This window comes from Siniperca chuatsi, linkage group LG2, assembly GCF_020085105.1.
Source record: "Siniperca chuatsi isolate FFG_IHB_CAS linkage group LG2, ASM2008510v1, whole genome shotgun sequence".
Lineage (NCBI taxonomy): Eukaryota > Metazoa > Chordata > Actinopteri > Centrarchiformes > Sinipercidae > Siniperca > Siniperca chuatsi.
This window is the reverse complement of record NC_058043.1, coordinates 10934667-10958290: the sequence shown is the minus strand read 5'-3', so window position 1 is coordinate 10958290 and position 23624 is coordinate 10934667. Positions and strand designations below refer to the sequence as shown.

General features: G+C 38.0%; 3 protein-coding genes across 3 annotated transcripts in view; all 3 read left to right on the top strand.

Annotated features, from left to right (window-relative positions):
- Positions 1–588: 588 nt before the first annotated feature.
- Positions 589–3578, top strand: bloc1s1 (biogenesis of lysosomal organelles complex-1, subunit 1). The gene is made up of 4 exons (XM_044219878.1): positions 589–816; positions 949–1021; positions 2124–2256; positions 2863–3578. Exons 1-4 carry the CDS (start codon positions 756–758, stop codon positions 2971–2973), a joined length of 378 nt encoding a protein of 125 aa, XP_044075813.1. The 5' UTR covers positions 589–755; the 3' UTR covers positions 2974–3578.
- Positions 3579–4767: 1189 nt separating this feature from the next.
- rdh5 (retinol dehydrogenase 5 (11-cis/9-cis)) lies at positions 4768–8990 on the top strand. Its single transcript, XM_044219866.1, has 6 exons — positions 4768–4911; positions 5817–5902; positions 6057–6379; positions 6495–6753; positions 7676–7839; positions 8374–8990. The coding sequence occupies exons 2-6, from the start codon at positions 5871–5873 to the stop codon at positions 8592–8594; spliced, it is 999 nt and encodes a 332-aa protein (XP_044075801.1). The 5' UTR covers positions 4768–4911; positions 5817–5870; the 3' UTR covers positions 8595–8990.
- A 587-nt stretch (positions 8991–9577) lies between these two features.
- Positions 9578–23624, top strand: part of gls2b (glutaminase 2b (liver, mitochondrial)) — a 16418-nt gene continuing 2371 nt past the window's right edge. The window contains exons 1-17 of the mRNA XM_044219854.1: positions 9578–10586; positions 11259–11364; positions 11447–11568; positions 14474–14603; positions 15060–15139; positions 15789–15952; positions 16611–16669; positions 17450–17482; positions 17589–17647; positions 17804–17870; positions 18785–18835; positions 18966–19142; positions 19302–19433; positions 20122–20214; positions 20301–20362; positions 21189–21265; positions 22904–22967. Of these exons, the coding sequence (XP_044075789.1) occupies positions 10414–10586; positions 11259–11364; positions 11447–11568; positions 14474–14603; positions 15060–15139; positions 15789–15952; positions 16611–16669; positions 17450–17482; positions 17589–17647; positions 17804–17870; positions 18785–18835; positions 18966–19142; positions 19302–19433; positions 20122–20214; positions 20301–20362; positions 21189–21265; positions 22904–22967 (1649 nt within the window). The 5' untranslated portion in view covers positions 9578–10413. The remainder of the gene's footprint in view (positions 10587–11258; positions 11365–11446; positions 11569–14473; positions 14604–15059; positions 15140–15788; positions 15953–16610; positions 16670–17449; positions 17483–17588; positions 17648–17803; positions 17871–18784; positions 18836–18965; positions 19143–19301; positions 19434–20121; positions 20215–20300; positions 20363–21188; positions 21266–22903; positions 22968–23624) is intronic.

Here is a 23624-nt window from a genome sequence, read left to right as displayed (position 1 = left end):
TTGTTGCTGCATGTCTGTCACCAGACTGTATGGTCTACAAAACAGTTCAGTGCAGTTCGTCTTTTATTGCCACTGTACTCAATCACAACACCAATAATGACAGGCCCAAAGCCTACTTGAAGCAATTTGTCTTGCTACCTTTGTTCTTGCTTTTGTTGTTGCTTTCAATCTCTTCTTTTGCCTATTGGGTATGTTTGTGTAATTTTGTTATTTTATTCAACATTCAACATTGTCTTTTTGCAATTATTCGACTTCACTATTATTAGTTATTATTATTATTATTAGTATTAATAGTAGTAGTAGTAGCAGTAGTAGTGGTAGTATTAGTAGTGTTAGTAGCAGTTTTTAATTATTTACACTTTTATTTTGAAGGCTAAAAATATATGACGTTGAAACCGATACTGACATCACCATAAAACTAATTTTCATAGTTAAATGATAAAATAAATAGCTCTTACGTGCCTTCAATCATGTGTTTCAATGCAATCAACTAGTTGGTCTGATTCCTACACTGTGTGTTTCGGTAATTAATAACACAATCATAATAACGTTACATCGACGATGATAAATGGCGCCATGCGATACGCCATTTTTGGACACGCCCACTGCTGTCGTCCTCGAGCTTGGTCTCGTGATAGTGGCTATACTAGTCAGCTGTTAGCATCTCCAACGTCTCGGTTTATAAAAGCCATGTTTTTCAGCTAACATCAGCTAAAAGAAAAGCATTTGCTAAATAATCTCAACGACCATTGAAGATGTTGTCTCGTCTACTGAAGGAGCACCAGGCGAAGCAAAATGAGCGGAAGGAGCAGCAGGGTGAGAAGATAGCCGGTTAGCTATCGTGCTAACAGATGCTAAAAACAAAGCTCTTTGAGTTGTTGGAAGGCCAAGTAGTCCACCATAGTTTTGATCATTTGTTTGTCTGTGTTGATGTTTTTACTTGCACAGAGAGACGCAGGCGTGAAGCTATTTCTGCAGCTACCTGTCTGACAGAAGCCCTGGTAGACCACCTCAATGTTGGGTATGAAAATTCTGCTGTTTGTTTGTTTTTTGTTTTGTTCCTGAGGTTTAGCAGACATCCTGTTGTTTCATAGTTGTCAAGTAGTGGTAGTGCTGGTATAGTTGAGGATTTTGACATGGGATGTGTTGACATCTTGGCTGCCTCCATTAAGTAGGGAGTCTAAAAATCTAAAAGCTTTGCCACTTGACTCTCAAGCACAAGACATATTTTATATTTAGATAGAACTAGAGCTGTGAATCAACTGTAAGAGCCTATACAGGTATGTAATTATGTTATTTAGGGCTGCAACTAACGATTACTTTCATTATTGATTAATCTGCAGATTATTTTCTTGATTACTCATATGGTCTATAAAATGTGAGAAAACACTGAAAACATTTCCTAAAGCCCCAGGTGACATCTTCAGATGTCTTGTTTTGTTTGACAAACAGCCCAAATGTTTGGTATTTCTGCTTGAAAAATTACTTTACCGTCATGATGATAGATAATTAATGTTGCTACTGAATAAAGTTTACAGCCAATTCTCATTTAGTTTGTCCTGTGACAATGGATGCGTACTGTACTGCTGCTCATGATACAAGGCACATATAGTAAAGAATTCTTCTGCATTATAAACATGTTGAAGTCAGTATAGATTGTCTAGGTACCATGGTTCCCTAACAGATTTCAGTCAAGTTTCCCACCACAGACACCTCTTTCTGAGCCAATAAAATAAATCATTCCATTCTTGGCCTGGCAGAATTGGCCTAATGTGTGACACAACCACAAATAGTACATTAAGATTGACATTGTGAATAGTGTAATGAAACCACGACAATCAGCTTAAAGAACAAGAGTGGGATGCACTGACCATTGTTGTGCTGTTCCTTTTTATAAAAAAAGATTATGGCCAAAATCCTTTAGTGACTCGGTAAGATTTTGTCTAATTTGAATATTACAGTATACGTTCAGAATAAATGGAGAAATTAATGACTTTTATTTTGGATTATCAAATACAAATTCACTCTCACGTGCCACAGTGGACATATAATACATAATGCTTTATTTTCATGTATCAATAATACTGGAGAGCTTCTCATTGTTGTTTCCTGTTTTACTTTAGAGTTGCCCAGGCATACGTAAACCAACGTAAGCTCGACCATGAGGTGAAGACTCTCCAAGTGCAGGCGAGCCAGTTCTCCAAACAAACCGCTCAGTGGATCAGTATGGTGGAGGGTTTCAATCAGGCCCTAAAGGTAGGATAAACTGTACCAGCAAGAAAATATTCCAAAAACAAGGCTTTTCTGTCATGTACTCTGCTTATATACAATATCAACTAAATATTTTACTTTTTAAAAGCCTACAGCTGTCAAATCAATAAGTTCCCTTACTTTTTATTACAATATGCAAAGTTGGATTCTGTAAATGATATGAAGTCCCAAATATCATATACCTAATAGCAGCACTTGCAGACAGTGTCACATTTAGTTAAGTTGAATGTTGTACGTATTATGAGTGGGTTCAGCATGATGTGTGACCCTCTTACATTATAAAGAGTTTCTTGCAAACAGTCATTGCAGTGACTCTTCAGAACTTACAATTGCTTCATTAGGTTTACTAAAAGCAGATTAGTTTCATTCAAGGCACAGGTCCTAGATTTGAGAGGATTTGACAGGTGGTAAAAGCAATTCATCAGTGACCCTCTGCAATTATCCAGCTTATGTCCTCTTCACAGGATGAGACAGAGTGAAAGGATGCCTGGAAATGCTTAAAGCTTGCCTGTTGCTGGTCCTGATGATAGGTTAGATTGGTAGATGTACACAGTGGTTATACCAATGTTGTTTCTATACTCTTTTGAACAGGAAATTGGGGATGTGGAGAACTGGGCCCGCAGCATTGAGATGGACATGAGGACCATCGCCACAGCCCTGGAGTATGTACACAAGGGTCAACTTCAGTCTGCTTCCTCATAAACTTCATGGTTGGGCGTTTACAGCTGAAACTAAATACACTGGAATGAAACAGAAATCCAGCTGACTCCTATCAGCAAAGATGCAAGCAGCAATGACTTTGCTCGTCTGCATACCCCTCTGAGTGGGCTGATGCTGATGGTTACCTTGTTCAGAGAAATGTTGAAAGTCTGTTGCATTGGACAATTAATTGCACACCTGAATCACTGTTTAAGTTCTTGGGTGAACAACAATATTAACCAGGGCAAGTTGTTCAAAGATCAAGCTTGTGTATAAAATGAAATAGGTCCAACATCTATTTAGTAGTGACTTAAATTAACAAATAACATTTTGGGGGCTATGTCAGTATGGTCTTTTAAATGTTCAGATGTAAAAACTTTGTTCACCTGCTTGTAATAGGTTTAAGGGGCCACAGACAAATTGCCACCTGTCCTTGTCTGTCGTATCTCCTAAAAGCATTTTATAGGAAGGCTTCTTTCCAGTACCTGATACCTGTATTATATGTCTATGTACAGTAATGACTTTACTGTTTTTGTCAGACAACTTAAGTTTAAATTTTGTTACCGTTTGGTGATGAAACTTAATTTTTAATAAAGTTTACAAATGCACTGGTGTTCTTTCTTATGTAACAAAGCTAAATACATTTAATCTACTACTAGAATGTGTATATATACATAAGGGTTCACAACAGCTGTTATACGGAAAGAAATTAAATAAAAATTGCATGAAGAACCTCCATTTGAAAAAGGGAAGTTTGAGCAGGCTACTCATACTCAATCGGTGTCAGCAGTGGTCAGGAGAAGATTAAATGTTAACAAGTGGAAAAGAACTGTGAACGTTCAGGCTGGAAGAAATACACTTGAATAAGGACTGTAAGAGTTTCACATATGTTTAATACTAAGCCGATGGATTAATTATGACTGTTACAAAAGTGGAAGGCAGATGGCCAAATGACTGGGTGATTGGACAATTCATGGAATGTGTGACGTGAAGGAAAGTTGTGTCACTACGCATGAGGCTGTTCACTCATGTAATTGCAGGCGTGTTTGGTAACCAATTTAACTTCACTTTGCGCAATTCACTGCATACTATTAGGATAGAAAAACAGTGTCAAGAACTAGTTGGTAACACACTTAATCCTTCAGTTTGCACTTCACATGGCAGAGAAATAAGTTTTTCTGTAAAAAAGCCAACATTTTGCTGTCAATATCTTTAGGGTAAGTTTTAGTTTTTTATGGAGGGTGCAATTGTGAAGCAAGTGACGTTTATACAAAATATTTTTCCTTATTGCACCAGGGTTTTGTTGAAATAATACTTGATAAGCCACAACACAATTGTTTACTGTCAACATCTCTGCATTATGAGCTGACTAGTCTCAAGACCCGCGTCGCTTAAACAATATATGCAGTATACCCTACAGGGTATATATTGTTTAAGCTTTAAAACTGATAGATGGATAAAATGTGGAAATGAGATTATACACATGTTTTTGAGTGAGCACAAGGCTTCAACATGTGGGATTATTAAGTTTGTTTGAACACTCTTAAAACATAAAAAGCTTATGCCTGTATACCCTGGGAACCAGCAGGTTCTGCAAAGAACTTGAAAGAACCTGATGTAATTTGAAAGTAGATGATTTTCTGTAAGAAGTTGTAATATCTAAAAAAAAAAAAACAGCTTGATATCCAAGCTGACATTATATACAGAAAATTCTCTGTATTCTGCAATTCCCACCACTTTGTTTCCTTAAACACACACATGCGCCAACCAAGTGGTTACGGATTGGGGATTACCAATTGCGGACTCTTAAGGGATAAACTACAGGGATAAAGCCTCTCTCTGACCAGCTTCTCTGAGTTAAGACAGAAGAATAACCAGAAAGGGAAAGGGAAGAAGACGGACAACTTGTGGAGATTCATCACTTCTCAAAAAGGGGAAAAGGTAGGATAATATAGTTTTTATATAATTAACTCTCACCAGTGAATTACAACAAAGTATATTCTCTTTCTTGCAAGTTCTTTGTCTGATTTTTTTATTGATTAACCTCTGTAATATTGGTAATGATCACAATTTCCTGTTACAAATTGAATTCATGAAACAATTAGTTTAAATGTGTATAAAGAAAGCGTACATCAAACAGTAATAGTTTTAAGTTTGATTTGTTTTACCTCATCAAATTATATTGACTCATGAATATTTAAGTAATTCTGGTATATTTCTCTGAGTATAATAACTTGTGTTGTGAAACTAAATTTAATTTTCTTAACCTGTGTTGTAATTTTACAGGATCATGTTTTAATTAATGTTCTCATGCCAACAGCAACAGTATTACTGTATCTGATTTAAGTCTGCAGACAATTTTGATATGGATAACAGAACAATCAAAGTTATCTTTTCTTTTGTTTTTGTCACTAATAAGCCAGAAAACTAATTAGTTTTCTGCAGTGAGCGGCTTAAGTAGCTCCTTCATGGGCATTACATTTATGCTTCAAAACAATGCACCCCTCTCTCCTCAGGTCTCCCTCCATCACAAATGCCTTTCTTTCTTCCATAAGAGTATTATCCAAAGATTTCTCATGTGCCCAAAGCAGTTCTGTATTACAAGCACCTCTAATAAGGCCCTCTGTGAACAAACTCATTGTATCCCATAGTTATCAAAAAGGCTCAATAAACCAGGACAAGGCTTCGATTAAACCTAAAATATTATGAAATCGAGTGGGGATTTGGTTATGAGGATTCCTGAAATACGTCCATGTATTTCTACTTTCCATTCCATTCCTGAAATATCGGATTTGGCAGTTTGCCATGTCAATACCTGGTAACATTTGCTCAACATGTTTTTTCAGCAAGCACTAAGTCCTCCAGGTGACCAAAAACCCTCTTCTAATCCTGGAAGCAGCATGGATACGCAGTTTGTCTACGACCTTTTAGGGTAAGAAATACCAATGCTGCACTACATTTGCGGCAGTAATTTGGCAGCTGTAGCCTAACCTTTGAACCTCCAAGTTTACAAATCTAGTATATTGTCTCAAAATCAATTCCCTGTCTTCCTCTTGTTGAAGCTTCTCCTTTCTGTTCTCATTCAGGGAAAATGCTTGGTTGTACATCAGTGCTACCTTCGTGGTGTTGTGGATTATCGTGTGGCTGTACAGAGACAGCCTGGAGATTGAGGACATCAATGACAAGTATGTCTTTGTGACTGGCTGCGACTCGGGGTTTGGAAACCTGCTGTGTAAGAAGCTCGATCGTAAAGGTTTCCGTGTGCTGGCTGGCTGTCTCACAGAAAAGGGAGCTGATGAACTGAAGAGGGTGGCGGGGCCTTATTTGAAGACTGTCCTGCTGGATGTGACCAATCAGGACAGCATCCAGGAAGCCATGGAGTGGACCAAGAAGGAGGTTGGCGATAAGGGTGAGAGAAGATGTTGCATTTTTTAAATATAAGATGACTGAGTTCATCAAATTTCATAAGGCTGATCTCTTACAAAATATGTTCTTCCACCTTTTGTCTTTCATTCGCTTTGTAGGACTTTGGGGTATTGTGAACAACGCTGGACGCTCATTACCCATGGGTCCTTCAGAATGGATGAAAGTGGAGGATTTCCACAGCACCCTGAAAGTCAATATGAACGGAGTGATTGCCATGACAATGACTTTCCTGCCCCTCATCAAAAAGGCTCGCGGCCGTATTGTAAATGTAGCATCAGTGCTGGGCAGGGTGGCTGCAAACGGTGGTGGATACTGCATCTCCAAGTTTGCAGTGGAGTCTTTCTCTGACTGCCTCAGGTAAGACTTACACAGCCTCATCAACATTAAATAAGAGCAAGACGGTGTAGTCCCTCATTCGCCCAGGAGTGTTCCATCGTAGAAAAGGTTTCAGTCGTAGTCATCTGGACACTGTTTTCAGAATCAAGACATTCGGCTCCCATCCGGAAGTCATTCTCAATGTGAAAATGGTCTGAGAACTCAGAAATTTAAGCTACTCTGTGTTGCTTAGGCCCTACCCTCAGGGAGGAGTCTTCCTGAGTGTCTGCAGTTTACCCTGCATAGTTTCACCTGAAACTGACCTTCTTTTGTTTCCATGATGGCCCAGTAATCAGGCCTATTGTTTTCTGGCTGCACCTCCCTCATCACTGTTAGATACCTGATTAGCATATGATTGGCTTGACCATGGTGTTAATACACTGTGGTAAATGGTTGGCAAGTTGAATCACAGACCACCATTTCTGTTTAAAGCGGGGTTTTCATTTCTCACAAAGATGGCTTCTTTGACTCCTCTTTCAAACCAACTCTTCTCTCTATTTAGAATCTTCACCTCACTGTCTTCAAATGTGTGGTTTGTAGATTTTAGATGCAAATGCACAGCGCTCTGCAATCCGGAGTTAGCGTGTCGATAAGAGCGTATTTTGTGGAGTCAATTCATTTTTTTCTCTCCTTCCGAAAGACCTATATTCTAATTTTAGTCATTCAAGTCATGAATCTTCATATCTTCAATGTCCCATGAGGGAGATTTCGATTACAGACAGGGTTTTATTTTAAACTATTTCAACAATATAAAAGACAAGACAATAGCACACATTTAGAGCAATAAAACACATTCCATCCAACAAATTGCAGTAATACACAAAACACACTCAGCATATACCAGTCAAATATTGGCTGATGAGATCAGACAGGGAAGAATATTGGTCTTTCTCACTGCTCACAGGAGAGATATAAACTACTTTGGAGTCAATGTGTGCATCATTGAGCCGGGGTTTTTCAAGACTGCAGTGACGAGCCTCGAACCTCTCGAGAGGGAGCTGCATCGCCTGTGGAACCAGCTCAGCCCTGAAGTACAAGCCAGCTATGGAGACAAGTACCTTGATAATTGTAAGCAGACATAATGAAAACTATGAGTAAGCATCACGTCACTGGTTTATTTGAAATGTGACACAAAAATACTTTAACTGTTTTTGTTTTATGTTTGCGATTTTGATCACACACAATCTATGTTGTCAGAAAAAGCCAATCAAAAGATGCATTTTCAAACAAAAATCATATTCTTATACTGGAAGTTATGATGTTTTTAAACTATGGTATGAGCTTTAAAGTCACAATGAAATGTGATTGTTTGCTAATTATTCAGAAAAATACATGTTTCTATATTTCTATATAAAAATCACGTCGCATTTATTCCTGAAAGACAAGCTGCTCTGCTGCACCTGAAGGCAACATAAAAATCCCAATCAGAAATACTGTCACATACTTTTTAACTATCTTAAAAAATATATACATTAGGAAATACATACAATTAATGTAGCAGGACACTGTAAACATGCAGGTTCATTGTGACTTTAAAATATCATGAATCTCACTCAGTGTACAATACATGCAAAATATCTTTTCATTGATCCTCATTTTCAGACATCAAGGTCCAGCGTTTGATCATGAATGCGATCTGCGACTCTGATCTCACAAAGGTGACCAGCTGCATGGAGCACGCTGTGTCTGCTGCCTACCCACGAGCTAGATACAGCGCCGGCTGGGATGCCAAACTTATCTGGATCCCCCTCTCTTACATGCCTTCCTGTGTAGTTGATATTGGGCTGAAGCTGGTGCTGCCCCGCCCTTCAAAGAGCGTGTAACTCATGATAACTGAAGAAATGTCTTCAAAGTTATCAGCCTTTTTTTGTCATTCTGTCATTTTGAAGCAGGCTGACTTAAAGAAATTAATCTTTTGCTTTTCAAAATACCCATATTCCTTATCTACACTGGCCATGCAATGATCTGATGTTGCAGTTATTATCATATTTATGTGCATAATCTGCCATGTAAAAGTATTTTTTTCCTACCTAATGTGTGCTTGAGACATTTAGACATTATGAAAGAAACTAATGAAACTGCATTGTATAATTTACCGTTTAATTATTGTTTTGTTTGTTAACACTATGCTGTGCCTTTTGGCACTGTTATTTATGGTCCTTGATATGGATGCTGATAATCATCAGAGGCTAAATAAACAGGTTTGTTTTTTACCTGCACATGTTGGTGATTTTCATGTTTTGATTTTAAGTGTTGCCCCACTATGGGGTGAGACAGACTCTATCACCCTGGGGCTTATGAAACCTTTTCAAACATTTTTTGATAAATTCAAAATCTCAAAGTGGTATAACTAACACCGAAACTTTTCCGTAGCTCCTGAAAATCAGGACAATGTGATATCCTGTAGTGGCATGACAATAATGATTTGAGACATTTTGTTGTTATTTTCATATGCACACTCTCGGTGAAAGTCAGAAACACTAGAGCAAGCAAAAAAAAAAAAAGTGCTTCACCAGCATTAGGATCAGTGTCTATGTAAAAAAGTGAAATGTTGTGTACTGTACAAAAAAATATCACATAGTCTTCATCCCACACTACTCTGCACTCTGAGATTATACAAGCATTTAAATCATCTGTGTAAAATCTAGATTTTTTCAGGCTAATACATTTTTTGTGCAGCTTTAATATCTTTAGTATTTTATGGTGTGTAAGATGTTCAAAAATCAGCAAGCAATAAATACGCAGTTCACTTACATTTATTTCACTTTTATTTGTCTTGATAACATTTTTTATTGCTTGGACAGTTCATTTGAGCTATCAGTGCAGTTAGTTAGATTGACAGAATGTACTGAACAGGTTCAGCTGCTGGTGACCATAATATTTAACAGAAGATTGTTGCCTGGTCATGTGTTGTTACACAACAGATCAAAGGCTTTTTCAGACCTAAATCTTCATGAAGAGGTAGTGACAGGTGTGCGGTTATGTTATGATTTCACCATTTCTAAGAACTGCTTGCTACTCAGATACTGTTTCATTCATAATACTGAATTCTGTGGTAACAAAAGGTTAAATTGATCCAGATTGATTGACACCAGTGTAGTCCTCATGGCAGACATCTAGTCTCAAAACATATGTGTGGCCCCTGATTGGCTACTGTGTCAGTCAAGTGACAGCCGCTATATGAGGTGGGGTGCCTGTATTATCATGCAGAGCCCCCTGCTGCTTTCAAGTGCCCCTCGTAAAATGTTATTTTCTCTTTTAAATTACCCACATGTTTGGTCATTAATAACGAATGTGTCTAGTAGCCAAAGTTTAGTACAGAGAGTACTTTATATATATTGAAGTGCATAAATGTGCTAAATATCAGGCATATAATTGATATATTTTAACAATACAAGCTATATTGTAATGGTTAGCTTTGGCAAAAAACAAAACTGTTAATGAGTAGAAAGGACGCAATTCCCGACGACACATAAATGCAGCAAAACTTCTCCCCAGCCGTTTGAAAGTCAGTGACCTCGCAGGAACCGCTGACAAACGGCTCAAGCAAAAACACCTCCCAACCGCCAGCGCTATCTACTGTATTCTTCACCGTCAATCAAACTATCTGGGCAGGCTTGTGACTGTCCGTTTGTCGCAGCCATGAACTGTCTGAGAGCGCTGCGTCTGTCAAACTCTGTACAACTGATCGTCAAAAACAAAGAAGCGGCGAAAAAGGTTTTCATCATCCAGCCAGCATGTTGTCTGAGCACCAAACCAACAACAGCTTCCCAGCCAAGACCGGCTGCGCACTTGGATCATTTCCATCTCAAAATGTAAGTGTCAACACCTTCCTGCTGGTGTGGATTCTCTCACAGGCGTCATCCACCCTGTTGAATGAGTTTTACCTTATTATATTTGGATATCACATATACATTAGACTCATTTCAACAGTGGTGGAGGAATGTAATGTAATGGAGTAAAAAAGTATAATATTTCCCATCAGAAATGTAGTGGAGTAGAAGCATAAAAAGAAAATACTCAAGTAAAATACAAGTACCTCAAATGTGTACTTAAGTCTAGTACTTGAGTAAATGTACTTAGTTACATTCCAGCACTGCTTTTCAAAATATATAAATAGTTATACTGTATATAATGGACACACCTAATGGCTCTGAATGAACAGTTACTGCTACAAAGGTGTCAGTTAGCAGCATGTGTCAGCACTTTGATATGAGAGTTTTTTAAAGCACATGTACAAAAAAAACCCTCATAAAGATAAAAAATAAGAACCTGCAGAATTATTTAATATAGTATGTCAAGAGGACCAGTCCTGAAAATCATCCCACATAGGCCTATACACAATTAATATAATGTTTTTCTGGCATACTGTCTTATCTGTAAATGTATCTAAAGTCAATCTTAACTGGCAATCTTAGAGGAAATTATCATTTCAGCCTTGTCTTTTGTGGCCATGTGTAAGTGGATAATACTCTTCACTTCATCAGGGATTTCCATTCCATTTCCAAGTCCCCCAGCTCTGGAGTGGAAGACATGCTTTTCTACACCATCACAGAGGGAAAAGAGCAAATCCCCATTTCATACTTTATCTCAGTAAGTAGCTAAAAAAACACCAACCCCCAAAACAAGTATCAATTACTTACCATGTTTTCATCTGGTCCATTGTTGTTTGTAGGCCCTGAAGAAAACTGGCCTTCACCCCTCAGACCCTCGCCTGAAGGACTGCACGGAGAAGCTTCGACAGGCTGTGAAGGAATCTGTTGGCGAGGTGATGATGGACAGAGACCTTTTCCACAGGTGAGACAGTGGAGGAGATGGACAAGTGGTGACGACTGAATCAACCAATCCAATAATTAGTAAACTAATACACAGTAACTTACTACAACAGCAGAAAACCTAAAGTATGTAGATGCATGTAACTGGAGTACACTCACCATGCAGAGGGAGGTGAAATGCCTCTTTGAGTACAATGTGCAACAAGTCCAGTTATGTCTTGATCCTGAGGGCCACACACATTATATATTATATTTTCAGTGCAAGAGTTGGGAAGTTTTTTTAAGCCAGCAGTAAAATCCTAAAAACAATGCTATAGCTCAGACACTGATGTGCTGTGGTTTTATTTTCTGTGTGTACTTTCTCAAAAGCCCACAAATTATGAAAGGATTTCCCATCTTTACAAAAAACTGATGGATTCTAATACAGCAGATCAGCAACTCAAATGCAGGGACACACAGGGTAACTTTTGGGCAACTTTAATGAGCAACCGTGCCCAAGAATTATGGATTTAATCACATAGTTGATATATAACACTAGATTTGTCTCACTTTGTTGCCTGTTTCTGGGAGTGTTGCTCTTCTTCAACGGCCCTCAAAATTGACTTGTATCTTAACGCTCACTGTCTCATGGTGTTTTGTTTTCCATTCATCAGGCATGAGACCAAACTATTTTTAGTCTGACCTTCCAACAACAATCCATTGTAATGAAGGATTTGTTGTATATAGCCCTGCAGCATGATTGCCTCTCTGCCTCTGTCTTCAACACATACTTTACATTTCTAAATACTTTATGACAAGTTGAAGAACAGTGTGGTCAACATGAAGGATGTGGAGGAAGCCAGAACTGCAGGAGGCTGACACAGTACCATGAACACATTTATGATGTAATGCAATGTAATTAATACTTTCGTGAATGTTACGTTTTTGTTGAGACTGACTTGATTCAACTCTGTGGTAGTTTTTAAGGCTGTAGTTTTTGGTGCGCTTTAATTAAGTGGTCATGCCATTAACCCTCAACCCCATCCTCTGTGTATATGATGGGGGGTGGGGGGGTTGTATAATATAATGCAATTCAATACAGAAATTGCTCAAGATTATTAGGTTTTGCATGCATTATTAAATAATTTCACCCGATTTTAATGTCAAGGAAAACAGTTATTTTGTGGACCTGCAATCAGACCTTTTTAAATAAATAATACCAAAAAGATAATAATAGCTAACAAAAACAATATTTTCTTATCACTGTGGTCTCTGTTGGTTAATATGTAGCTAGCTAAAACAAGTCATCAATCGTGCATGTTAACATTTCAGTAAAAGTTATGTGTGCATAGACAGTCATGAATTTTGCTACATGTAGTGAAATATTCCTTTTAAATTGTTTTGTCAAAACCTGGAGGTGTGTTGAAGTCAGTGTTATGTAGCATGTGTCAGCTTTATTTACTGTCATGTTGATCGAAGCAAAGGCCTGTTGCTCAGACTGATAGCTAGCAGCTGCTGCTCTGCACTCACGCCAGCAAATGCTGCACACAAACAAACACACACACACACACACACACACACACCACATGTACTATGTTACAGTTTTTTAAAACTGGTAACACAATCTCTGTACTGAGTTCACTTTTTCAAAACTGTTCACACAGTTCTCTTTACCCACTGCACATATTGTATATATCTGACCTATAGTGTATTCATATTTATACTGCTGTTTATACTTGTACATTGCTCTGCACTTTACTGCTTTTTGCACTTCTGGTTAGATGCTAAACTGCATTTCATTGTCTTAGTACTTGTAGTCTGTGCAATGACAATAAAGTTGAATCTAATCTAAAAGAAGGGCTCCTCTTTATTGCATGGCTTGTGCTACCTTACAGTATATGTCACAGAAATTAATCAGAAATAGTGCAATATGCTTCAACATGCTTTATTTGTTCGCCGTTTTTGCAGAATAATTCCAAGTGGCCAAACTGAAACTAAAGTAATTCCAGTAATGTAACACAAAACTATACATATTTACTATACATACTTGTATAGGATAGCTACAGATATAGAAATACAACAGTGCTACAACCCCACCTTCTGCATTTGGCCACAAGTTCTCATCAGCGTCGCACCTTATGTCCTCTCTTGAAAGAATATTTTTGAATGCCTGATCCATCCCTGGCAGTTTTCTGCAGATATGTCCAGACACTCAGCATTCATTGCGTCCAAGAGGGACATCTGATCATGTGGCTGGTGGTGATAAACCTTCCACCTCCATGAGGACAAGAATTCCTCTATGGGGTTGAGGAATGGAGAGTAAAGGTGGAAGGAAAAGTGACACCATCTTAGGATGGGCTGTGAACCAATCTGTGACTGGAAGATGATGGTGAAACGCCACATCGTGTCATACAATTACAAAACCTTCTGGGTTCTCCCTCACTTGCCCCCTTTCCTCACCCGGCACAAGTCTTTCATTGAGGTCATCAAGGACTTAAAATAGGCGCTTATTATTGTAGGCCCCAATTAGGAGTTAATGCATTTTTTTCTATATGTAGATGTAGCAAAAAGTAGCAAATTGCATTAAATTTGTGTTTTCATAACGTCAATTTAACAGTTTTGACAATAGTATGTAAATGTGCAAAACCGACTGTAAATACACAGAGTTTTGGTGGTGGTTGAGTTTGAGTGAGAAAACAGTTCATGAATTTGAAAGATGTGGTCAATGAATGCATTTTGTGTCAAAGCAATGAAAAGGGATCCACAGTTTAGTCCACATTGGCTTCTGCTGTGTTGACTGTGTGAAGAGTTTTGGAAAAAATGAACTCCGTATTGAGAAATGTGAGTTAGCCATTGTAACAAAACAAAAAAACTGTAATATCAAAGAAAATATTTCATTTTCAGTAAGTGCTCCTGAGTACCTCTTCATTGTGTTGTTTTTCTTTCAGGTGTGTCGGTGGAAACATCGTCCTGCTGATCCAGGCCTTCAGAAAGAAATTTATCATCCCTGAGTTTGACATGTTTGCACAGAAGATAAATGAAGTCTACAACACAGTGCGAAACCAAAGTGATGGGAAGGTAGGCATTTGTTGTTTGTTTGTTCCTTATTGTGTAGAAATTAATGGACATTTAATTTTAGAATTTGTAGGTCTTGTGAAGTTATTGAATGAATAACTCAAGAAGGGTAGAAATATTTAGCGTAACATTGTTTAAGCCTTGACCATGTGGTTTCTGATTTTTATACCTATTTCACATATTGTGATATGTACTGCGTATGATATAGTCAAGAACAATCTACAGTTAAAGATTGAAATGTCTTTAAATTCATGCTGCCTTCCCATTATTTGCATTTATCATATTTAATACTGAAGAGACAGAAAATGCTGACTCTCTTCACTGACTCTTCCTTAATCCATCTTCCTGTTCATGCAAAATCATTCAGTACCTCCTCTGCTGCCGTACCTGTTTAGTTGTTACTCCTTCATGTTAAACTGATTGGACTCACTGTGGTTCTCTTGTGTATTCTGGCTTTAGGTTGCAGACTACATCCCCCAGCTGGCCAAGTTTAGCCCAGAACTGTGGGGTGTGTCTTTGTGTACAGTGGATGGCCAGAGGTAAGAATTACATTATTTGTATTTGACATAAACAACCTCACCACAAGGTCCATTTAGTAGCTACTGTGGAGCTTTTGATTGTATCACATGAATAAAACATTTTCTGAGCACTTGCTGGTTGAAATCAATTTGATTTGACTGATGCTAAGGAAGACCGTGTAAGATGATCGAAAGCTCCAGAACAGCTACTGAATGGACCCTATGGTGAGATTATGTCAACTACTGTTTCCAAGATGAAGAATTAACTTTCATTCTCAACAGATTTAAGAACGAATGAACTTGTCCCCACTTTGTTTGAGTTGCAGAGTGAGATTGTTTTATGATATTGATCCGTTTTTTTAATCAAATTTTCAATCATTGAAGTTTTTAGGCCTCAGTAAACAGAGGATAAATCTGAAAGAGGAAGCTATAAGTTGTGCTCGCCCTTTCCCTTATTTGTATAATTGAAATGCTCTTGATCAAGACACCTAACCCTCAAACTGCCCCAGTGTTGCTGCTGAGTAGATAGTAACAGATATGACTGTGGTAGTACTCAGCAATACTGCCAGACTGCGTAGTACAGAAAGTACATCTTCTAGGTGTGATTGTCAAAGTGTTCAGTGAGACTGGAAACATTATTTTCCATGTCTATTCTGTCTCCTTCCTCCAGGCACTCAGTAGGTGACACTAAGCTGCCGTTCTGCCTGCAGTCCTGTGTGAAGCCCCTGCAGTACGCCATCGCCGTCCACGAGGCAGGAACAGAGAAGGTTCACCGTTATGTCGGCATGGAGCCCAGTGGACTCAAATTCAACATGCTCTCGCTTGATGATGAAGGTGTGTAAGGCATCGTCACTGTCCTGCTTACATTACCCAGCTTGAGGAAATGACACTTCTTGAGATATCTATATGATTTACTGACTGCATCGGTGTTATTACTCACTGGATGTCTTTCTCCAGCTGAAACTGAGAATCATTTTATCACGTTTTCACCACGTCATATCTTCGTCAAGCTTTTGTTTTTGCTCCCAAACAAGCAAGCAATGTAGCTGAGGCTCAATATTTAAATTGCACTTTAGAAGTGTAATCAGTCATTTTCTCTTGCTGTAAATATTGTAAAGGTCAGGCCATTTCTCTCTTCTCGCTCTCTTTTACATTTACAATTACATAATAATGCAGCTCTAGAGCTAAAACTATTAGTTGGTTAATCGATTAGTCGATCAACAGAAACTCAATCTACTATTTTGCTAATTGATTATACATTTCAATCATTTTTTAACAAAAAATGCCAAACATTTGCTGGTTCCAGCTTTTGAAGTGAGGTATTCGTTAGATTAGAAGAATGATATTATATGTTGAACTAGGTAATAAAGACAATGAACTAGATTAATTGATTATTTGATTGATTAAAGTGCCCAAACACCCTTTTAACAAAGTTATTATTTAGTATACACCTCATCAACATTGTGCCTTATCTCGTTGTCCTTTCTCCCAGATAAGCCCCACAACCCCATGGTGAACGCTGGAGCCATAGTGATCAGCTCTCTTATCAAGGTAAACAGATGGACATGTACGGTCTGGTGTGTGATAGTTGAGTCAGCACGTAGAGTAAATCACTCTCCTTTAGTAAAAAGTCAGTGACAGAAAATGTTACATTTCTCATTACATTGTGGGGGGGGGGGTTAAAACTAGAACACTGCCAAGTATTGAAACTGATTCTGAAGCATCTTTGTTTTGTAGAAAATCAGTGACTTATTTTAATAATAATAAACAAGTCCCACTAGCCCCATATGGTCCTGTAATGTGCAGTATGTTCTAGTTTAGAGCCTGAAGGTTGTTGAGTGAGTCTATTGATGTGAAGATGATCTTCATGTAAAAGCCTGGAGGAAATGTCATGAAGCAGCAGTAACGAGTTATACATGTCTTTAAAACATCCTAATGTATGAAATATTTTGAGAAATCTTTTACTGACTGAATATGACTACTTTTCTTTAACATATTCAAACTTGTCTTGCAGATTCAAATCAGAAAAACCAGGATCAACAATTTTATGTTTTTCAGTTCTTCAGTCTCTTGTCCTGTTTTGTGACATACTCCTTGAACTCTACCTGAGCTCTGTGGTTTATGATCACTGCCCATCTTTCCTCTTGCTGTACCAGCTAATAATAGAATACTAAATTATGCAATCAGTGATACGTTCATGTATTGTTTCACACTGTGTAATGAGTAGTAAGGAAGTAATTTTCAGTGTTCATGAACATGGGAATGGCATGAGTGTGGCAGTTACAATCAGCATATTTTTATACAAGCAAATGACTCTCGCTTTGTTTTCAGCCTCGTTCAAATAAGGCAGAGAAGTTTGACTATGTAAGTTATTCTTCTGTTTCGTCTCTGTTAAGACCATGAATGTGATTATCTCAGTGGTCAGAGATATGCTGCAGTACACATGCAATTTTTGTCTTTGTTTGCCAAGGTTATGGAGTTTGTGAAAAAGATGGCAGGCCAAGAGTATGTGGGATTCAGCAATGCCACGTGAGTGTACTGTTAAATATATTTGAGGTATTTTATGTTAACATATCTTCATTTAGCACACCTAGATTGAAAGACCATGTTAGGCAAATTGCCTGTCCACTGCCCTATTGCATTATTGATGTTTCAGTATTGACCACATCAACCTCTCTGTCTCAGGTTCCAGTCAGAAAAAGAAACAGGCGACAGAAATTTTGCCATTGGATACTACATGAAAGAGAAGAAGGTCAGTTACAGAATGCTGAAATATGCGGGATCATAAATGCCTTTTATGTTGTATCTGTTTATAGGGCTGCAACAAACTATTACTGTATTTTCATTTTCGGATTAATCTGCCATTTATTCTCTTGATTCATTGATTAATCATTTAGTCTATAAAACATCAGAGACAGTGAGAAAATGCTATTTTAAGTGTACTAATTTCATATCAGTTTACAGTAATAGAAAACAGAGAAAACTGGCCAATCCTCACATTGGAAGCTGAAACCAGAGAATGTTTGGCTTTTTTGCAAGAAAAAATTACTTAAATGATCAGTCGATTTTCAAAATAAATAAATAGTTTCAACTCTACACATAAAAGGCATTTACAATGTCAAGGATTAGCTAATATTTGAAAACCTAGATATCATTGTTGTCCGGTAAAAACATGTTTTGAAAATGTTATTTTTTCAGGAAGTAAGAATAGCATGCTTGACCACTATATTGTTTTCATGATATTTTGTTTTAGTTTGTTTTGTAGGGTTTCGTGAGCCCAATATTCCTACAATTATCGCAGCCACAGAATACAACTTAATCTTTTGTCTAAAATGTTATTTTTTTTCCAGTAAAATATCAAAACTCCTCCTTCCATCTATTTTGCTAGACCAACGATCTTTGAGGCCAAATGAAAGTCCTTCTCCATGGCCTCTTCATACATTTCCCACACCCTTCTGTGTATCACAATTTTATCATGTTAGAGGGGTTATGCTTGACCTTTTGACCCTGGGAGTTATGTTGTTGAGGGAAATAATAAGAAAAACTCATCCCAAACTAAGAGAGAGCCTTATGAATTGGCCAAGAAACCATAGTATATCTGAACAGTGCTAGGCCAGCATACTTCAGTCAATCAAATAGTCATGATGATCATATTTCATTCACCAGTGTTTTCCACCGGGAGCAGATATGATCGATGCCCTGGACTTCTACTTCCAGGTAAACTGTGCTATAAATGGAGAATCATTAAACAACCTTGTGTTGTTCTTGTGCAGCCTGATATTGATTTAGCTGTAGTGAAAATAGTTTCAATAGCTTTGACCATGAACTGATCCTCTTTTGGTCTCAGCTTTGCTCCATCGAGGTGACCTGCGAATCAGGAAGTATCATGGCTGCGACTCTGGCCAATGGAGGGATCTGTCCAATCACAGGCGAGCGTGTCCTGAGTGCTGAGGCAGTGCGAAACACTTTGAGTCTCATGCACTCATGTGGCATGTATGACTTCTCTGGCCAGATGGCCTTTCATGTGAGTAACACTAGGAAGTGACTGTTCTATCTCACCACCCCTCTGACACAACAGAACTAACGTTTGCTAAAAGATGAATCAGTGTTTGGTGTGATCACTTAGCCTGCTTTGTTGACCTGAAACAAAGCCCACATCCAGCCTCTTGCTGTCATCTCCCAGGTGGGTTTGCCGGCCAAATCCGGGGTGTCTGGTGCAGTACTGCTGGTGATCCCCAATGTCATGGGAGTGATGTGTTGGTCTCCTCCACTGGACAGAGTTGGAAACAGCGTCCGGGGAATACACTTTTGTCAGGCAAGACCAAGAGTTACAGTTTGTCTTTTGTGCATTTTGCATTTGGACTGTTTATGGCAAAGGAGAAGATGCTTAAATAAGGCCATTATGTGCATCAAATCATTCTGATGGCATATGTTTTTGTTATTGCTGTCTGTTACAGTGTCTTTTTTTATATTGGTACCAGATGGCGCCAAAGTCATAAATGTTCAAATCTGACACGTAGTGGCTTTAATCGGGTCCTGTCTAGATGGTAACCCTGGATTTGTGGAAACTCGCGGGATTTAGGTTTAGGCAATAAAACTACTTGGTTAGGTTTAGGAATGTGCACAATGAAGAAACAACATGTACAAATCTCGCAAGAGTTTTGCAAATCCAGGGTTATCATCTAGACATGACCCTTTAATCGATGGAGAGAGCAATGATGACCTGCTTAGTTACACAAATCAATTAACGTTAGTGAACAATCGACACCTAAAAGTTTAGGCTCAAACAATCAATATCATCAAGATGTAAACTCTGTAGCTGCCTTCCAGATAACAAATTGTGGAAGGTGCTGATTTTACATCCCAGTGACTTCATAGGTTTGATTTTCTGTTAAAGACCTTGTTTTGTTCATTATAGTTTTCCTTGTACTAAAACATAGAAATAATGCATAAGTCCTCCAGTGTTTTCTTCCTCTAACTTTTATACTGTATCTTATCCGCAGGAGCTTGTGTCGCTCTTCAATTTCCACAATTATGACAACTTGAGGCATTTTGTAAAGAAGCAGGACCCTCGCAGACAGGAAGGAGACGACAGGGTTTGTTGCTTTGTTAGTTTGTTCTTTCTGGTATGTTTAATGTGTTTTGTGTCTCTATTGTTTATGTTACTTCCCTGTATTTGCAGAACAAATCTGTTTTCAGTTTGATGTTCGCCGCCTATGGTGGAGATGTGTCAGCCCTGAGAAGGTACATTACCAGCAAACCTGATTATTGTTTGTCCTGTATAACAGATGGCATTCAAAAAGTTAACACCAGGCCTGGGTCCTGAAAAACATACAGACGGGCGACAGATTAAATGAAAAACAAACATAAAGTTTCTTAGTAAAGTGTAGTAAACAGCTTTAATACTGTGTGGCATAGATTTTCCATACGTGTGTAACTGTACTGGGGGGGGATGACAAGCTAGTGATAGGCAAGACATCCCTCATTTGATGTCTTGATGATGGTTATGGAGAGCGCTGTCAAACACTTCAGTCCAAAATCTCCCACAGGTGCTCAGTTGGGCTGAGATGTGATGGCTGTAAAGACCATAATTTATGATTCACATAATTCTTTCCTCATAATTGACTCATCTTGCGCTGTATGGAAGCATCTGCATGCGTTAATGTTTCTTCACTAATTTAATCTGGTTTTTCCTTTAATTTGTCACACACCTGGAGTGGTGCTATTCAAGGTTGCTTTAAAAAAATTGACACAGCAATGACTTTTTGAAAAGCATATTTTTATATCTATTTGTGTATTATTGGAATTATTAATTTTCTGAATTGTAAAAGGCCATTTCTGTATTTATTTCTGGTTTGTAAAATATCTCATAAACAAAGTCTGTCTACCTAACTAAAAATAATCCCTCATACTAGTACTTGCATGTTGATTCAAATTTAGGTACAATGCAAAAATGTGTATTGTAGTTGTATATTTAAACTACTATGAGGAAAAATGTTTTATTAATTCATGATTTTTTTTTTTATTCCTTGTATCAAAAAAACTGTTGAACTGTTATTTATTCCTTCAGGTTTGCTCTCTCATCCATGGACATGGACCTGAAAGACTATGATTCTCGAACAGCGCTACATATCGCTGCTGCAGAGGGTGAGCTCCACATGATCTGTTCGTCTGTGGTCCTGATATTTATTGAACAAGCAACACTAAATCAGTTACTGGGGCAAAACTATAAAGCAGTCAGGCAGCAAATCTGTGTGACCACTGGGCAAAAATAAACATTCTAGCACAAAGACATCATCGGCTCTTAAAGGTCAAAGAAGAGCATTAAAAAGCAGAAACATAACTCCAATAAAACATTAGACAATGGCAGAAAATAAAACTTAATAAAATATCTAATATAACTATTCAAAACCACCTCAAATTACTTGAAGGCCCTACTATATACACTGATGGTACACAGGTGTTTTCACTTGAATCAGACCTCTTCTCAGGACTATGTAGGCTTGTACATTTGTTGCACCTGTTAAGGTGGGAGAAGTTACACCTTTATCATTCTTATTGGTTAATTAATTCATGATTTATTGCTTCAGCATAGCAAAACCCAACTTCAACCTGAACAGAGATCTTATTGGCCAGAATAACACCTGTGTGGGGCGTTCAGGGCCTTTACCTAAGTGTGTAACTGTGTGTTATTGAAGCTGAAATGTGTAATGTTTTTCAAAAACATACATTGTTCTTGTGTGGTGGATTATGGTAAAACACTCCACCTGGCAAATTTTGTTTAGTTGGAGACACCCATCCTGTCCTGGTTGATGGAACAGGTATGATATGTATAACATTTCACTCTGCTAGATTGCTGGATAGCAACAACAATGAGGTGAGACAACATAACAATGTGGCATGTAGAAAGTTACAGATTTCAACTTTAAAATACATATACACATAATATAACACAACAACCCAAGCACTCCTTTATCACACACCCACAAACTTCTAATAAACTGAAAAGATAATTGTATTTAGCTTACATTGTATGTTGACACTTACACATGTTGCTGTTCTTCATACCCACCCTGTTAATCATTAGTTCTGTACAAAAACGTTTTGTACTCCGAACTTACTTACTTATCTCAATGTGTCATCTGGCAAAAAGATTAGAGATTTTATGTTTATCTGTGACTGACACAGAAAAGTACTTACACTTGTTAAATTCTTTGTTTTGACACTCACAGCTGTAATTATTGCTAAGTTAGTTTTCACTTAATTTATTTCTGTCATTAACTGTAGAGGCACAGTACATTTGGCTCACACTACACAAAACCACTAAAGAATCAGCTCACAAACCCTAACAGAGCACCATATGGTCGATTATTTGTCTTTTGTTGTAGTCTAAGTTTATTCACAGCACAGATTTAATACTGCACTGCAGTGTCTTCAACAGTAACATTTTTCAAAAAGAGCCTTGTAAGCAAGTCATTTGTTTCCAAGATAACTGTTTTCTTCCAAATGAAAAAGGCAGAGCTTTGCACTCATACATCTGATTCTGAGTTGTATTGTGACTGGCGGGAATAATCATACATCAGGGGGTTTTTTCCCATGTTGTTCGTATTTTTAGCAGCTTTTTTCCTCCACCCACAAAATAGCTTGCTAGTTTGGGGCATTATGATTTTAAGGGGTATGTTGCTGTTGCATTGCTTTTTAACACTAAAGTGAAAACAGATTGTCTCTTATCTAATTCTCCCTGATGGGAAACTATAAACTGCTGCCTTTTCTGTTTATTCTCAGGTCACATAGATGTGGTGAAGTTCCTTACTGAAACCTGCAAAGTTGATCCATTTGTAGAAGACAGGTGAGATCAGCATCACGTCTGTCTTTTTATGCTTTAGCTTTGAACTTCTTCACTGTTCCATATGTTGATCATTTTTCATAAGCTCATTTTGCTGAGAATAACCCATATTTGAATGTTTCTTTCTTCTTTCCCATCTCCTCCTGATGTTTGAATGAAAGTAAAAGGTTTTTACCATTAATTGAAAATGTATAATCATCTCTCAGAGCAAGATGTACAAACACAACTACAACCACATAGAGTAGTATTTCCCATAAATGTGGCTACTCTGACTATCAGCTGTAGTCAATGAAAATTGCATGGAAATGCAATTGGGAAACTTGCTGGCACAAACCATTTTATCTAATTTGCTACTACTTCTCTAGTACGAACATATGCTAAATGGACAGCCTCACACATGTAAACAAACTGATGTGCAAGTTGACCCGGATGTAGATCCTTATGCAGTTAGCCATAATGGCCGTTCCAGGCAGCTACTTTCCGTGTGTTTACTTCTAGCCGGACTCAGAGACAACTATTATTATGATTTTTGTAAAAAAAAAAATATTTGAAAAGGTGCGCAGCTTGCCCCGTTTGTTTTGTGCGAGTCCTCGTTTCTCCTAATCTCTATAACGGAGGTGGCGAGTGCAAAGTTAGCACGACCCCATAGTCACAATAGCC

Bases quoted from the DNA above. Each gene is read 5' to 3' on its own strand.
- bloc1s1 (XM_044219878.1), top strand. From the start codon at position 756: ATGTTGTCTCGTCTACTGAAGGAGCACCAGGCGAAGCAAAATGAGCGG. The intron at 817-948 runs GTGAGAAGATAG...TTACTTGCACAG, and splicing joins TGAGCGGAAGGAGCAGCAGG to AGAGACGCAGGCGTGAAGCT. The intron at 1,022-2,123 runs GTATGAAAATTC...GTTTTACTTTAG, and splicing joins GTAGACCACCTCAATGTTGG to AGTTGCCCAGGCATACGTAA.
- rdh5 (XM_044219866.1), top strand. From the start codon at position 5,871: ATGGATACGCAGTTTGTCTACGACCTTTTAGG. The intron at 6,754-7,675 runs GTAAGACTTACA...CACTGCTCACAG, and splicing joins TCTTTCTCTGACTGCCTCAG to GAGAGATATAAACTACTTTG. The intron at 7,840-8,373 runs GTAAGCAGACAT...CCTCATTTTCAG, and splicing joins AGACAAGTACCTTGATAATT to ACATCAAGGTCCAGCGTTTG.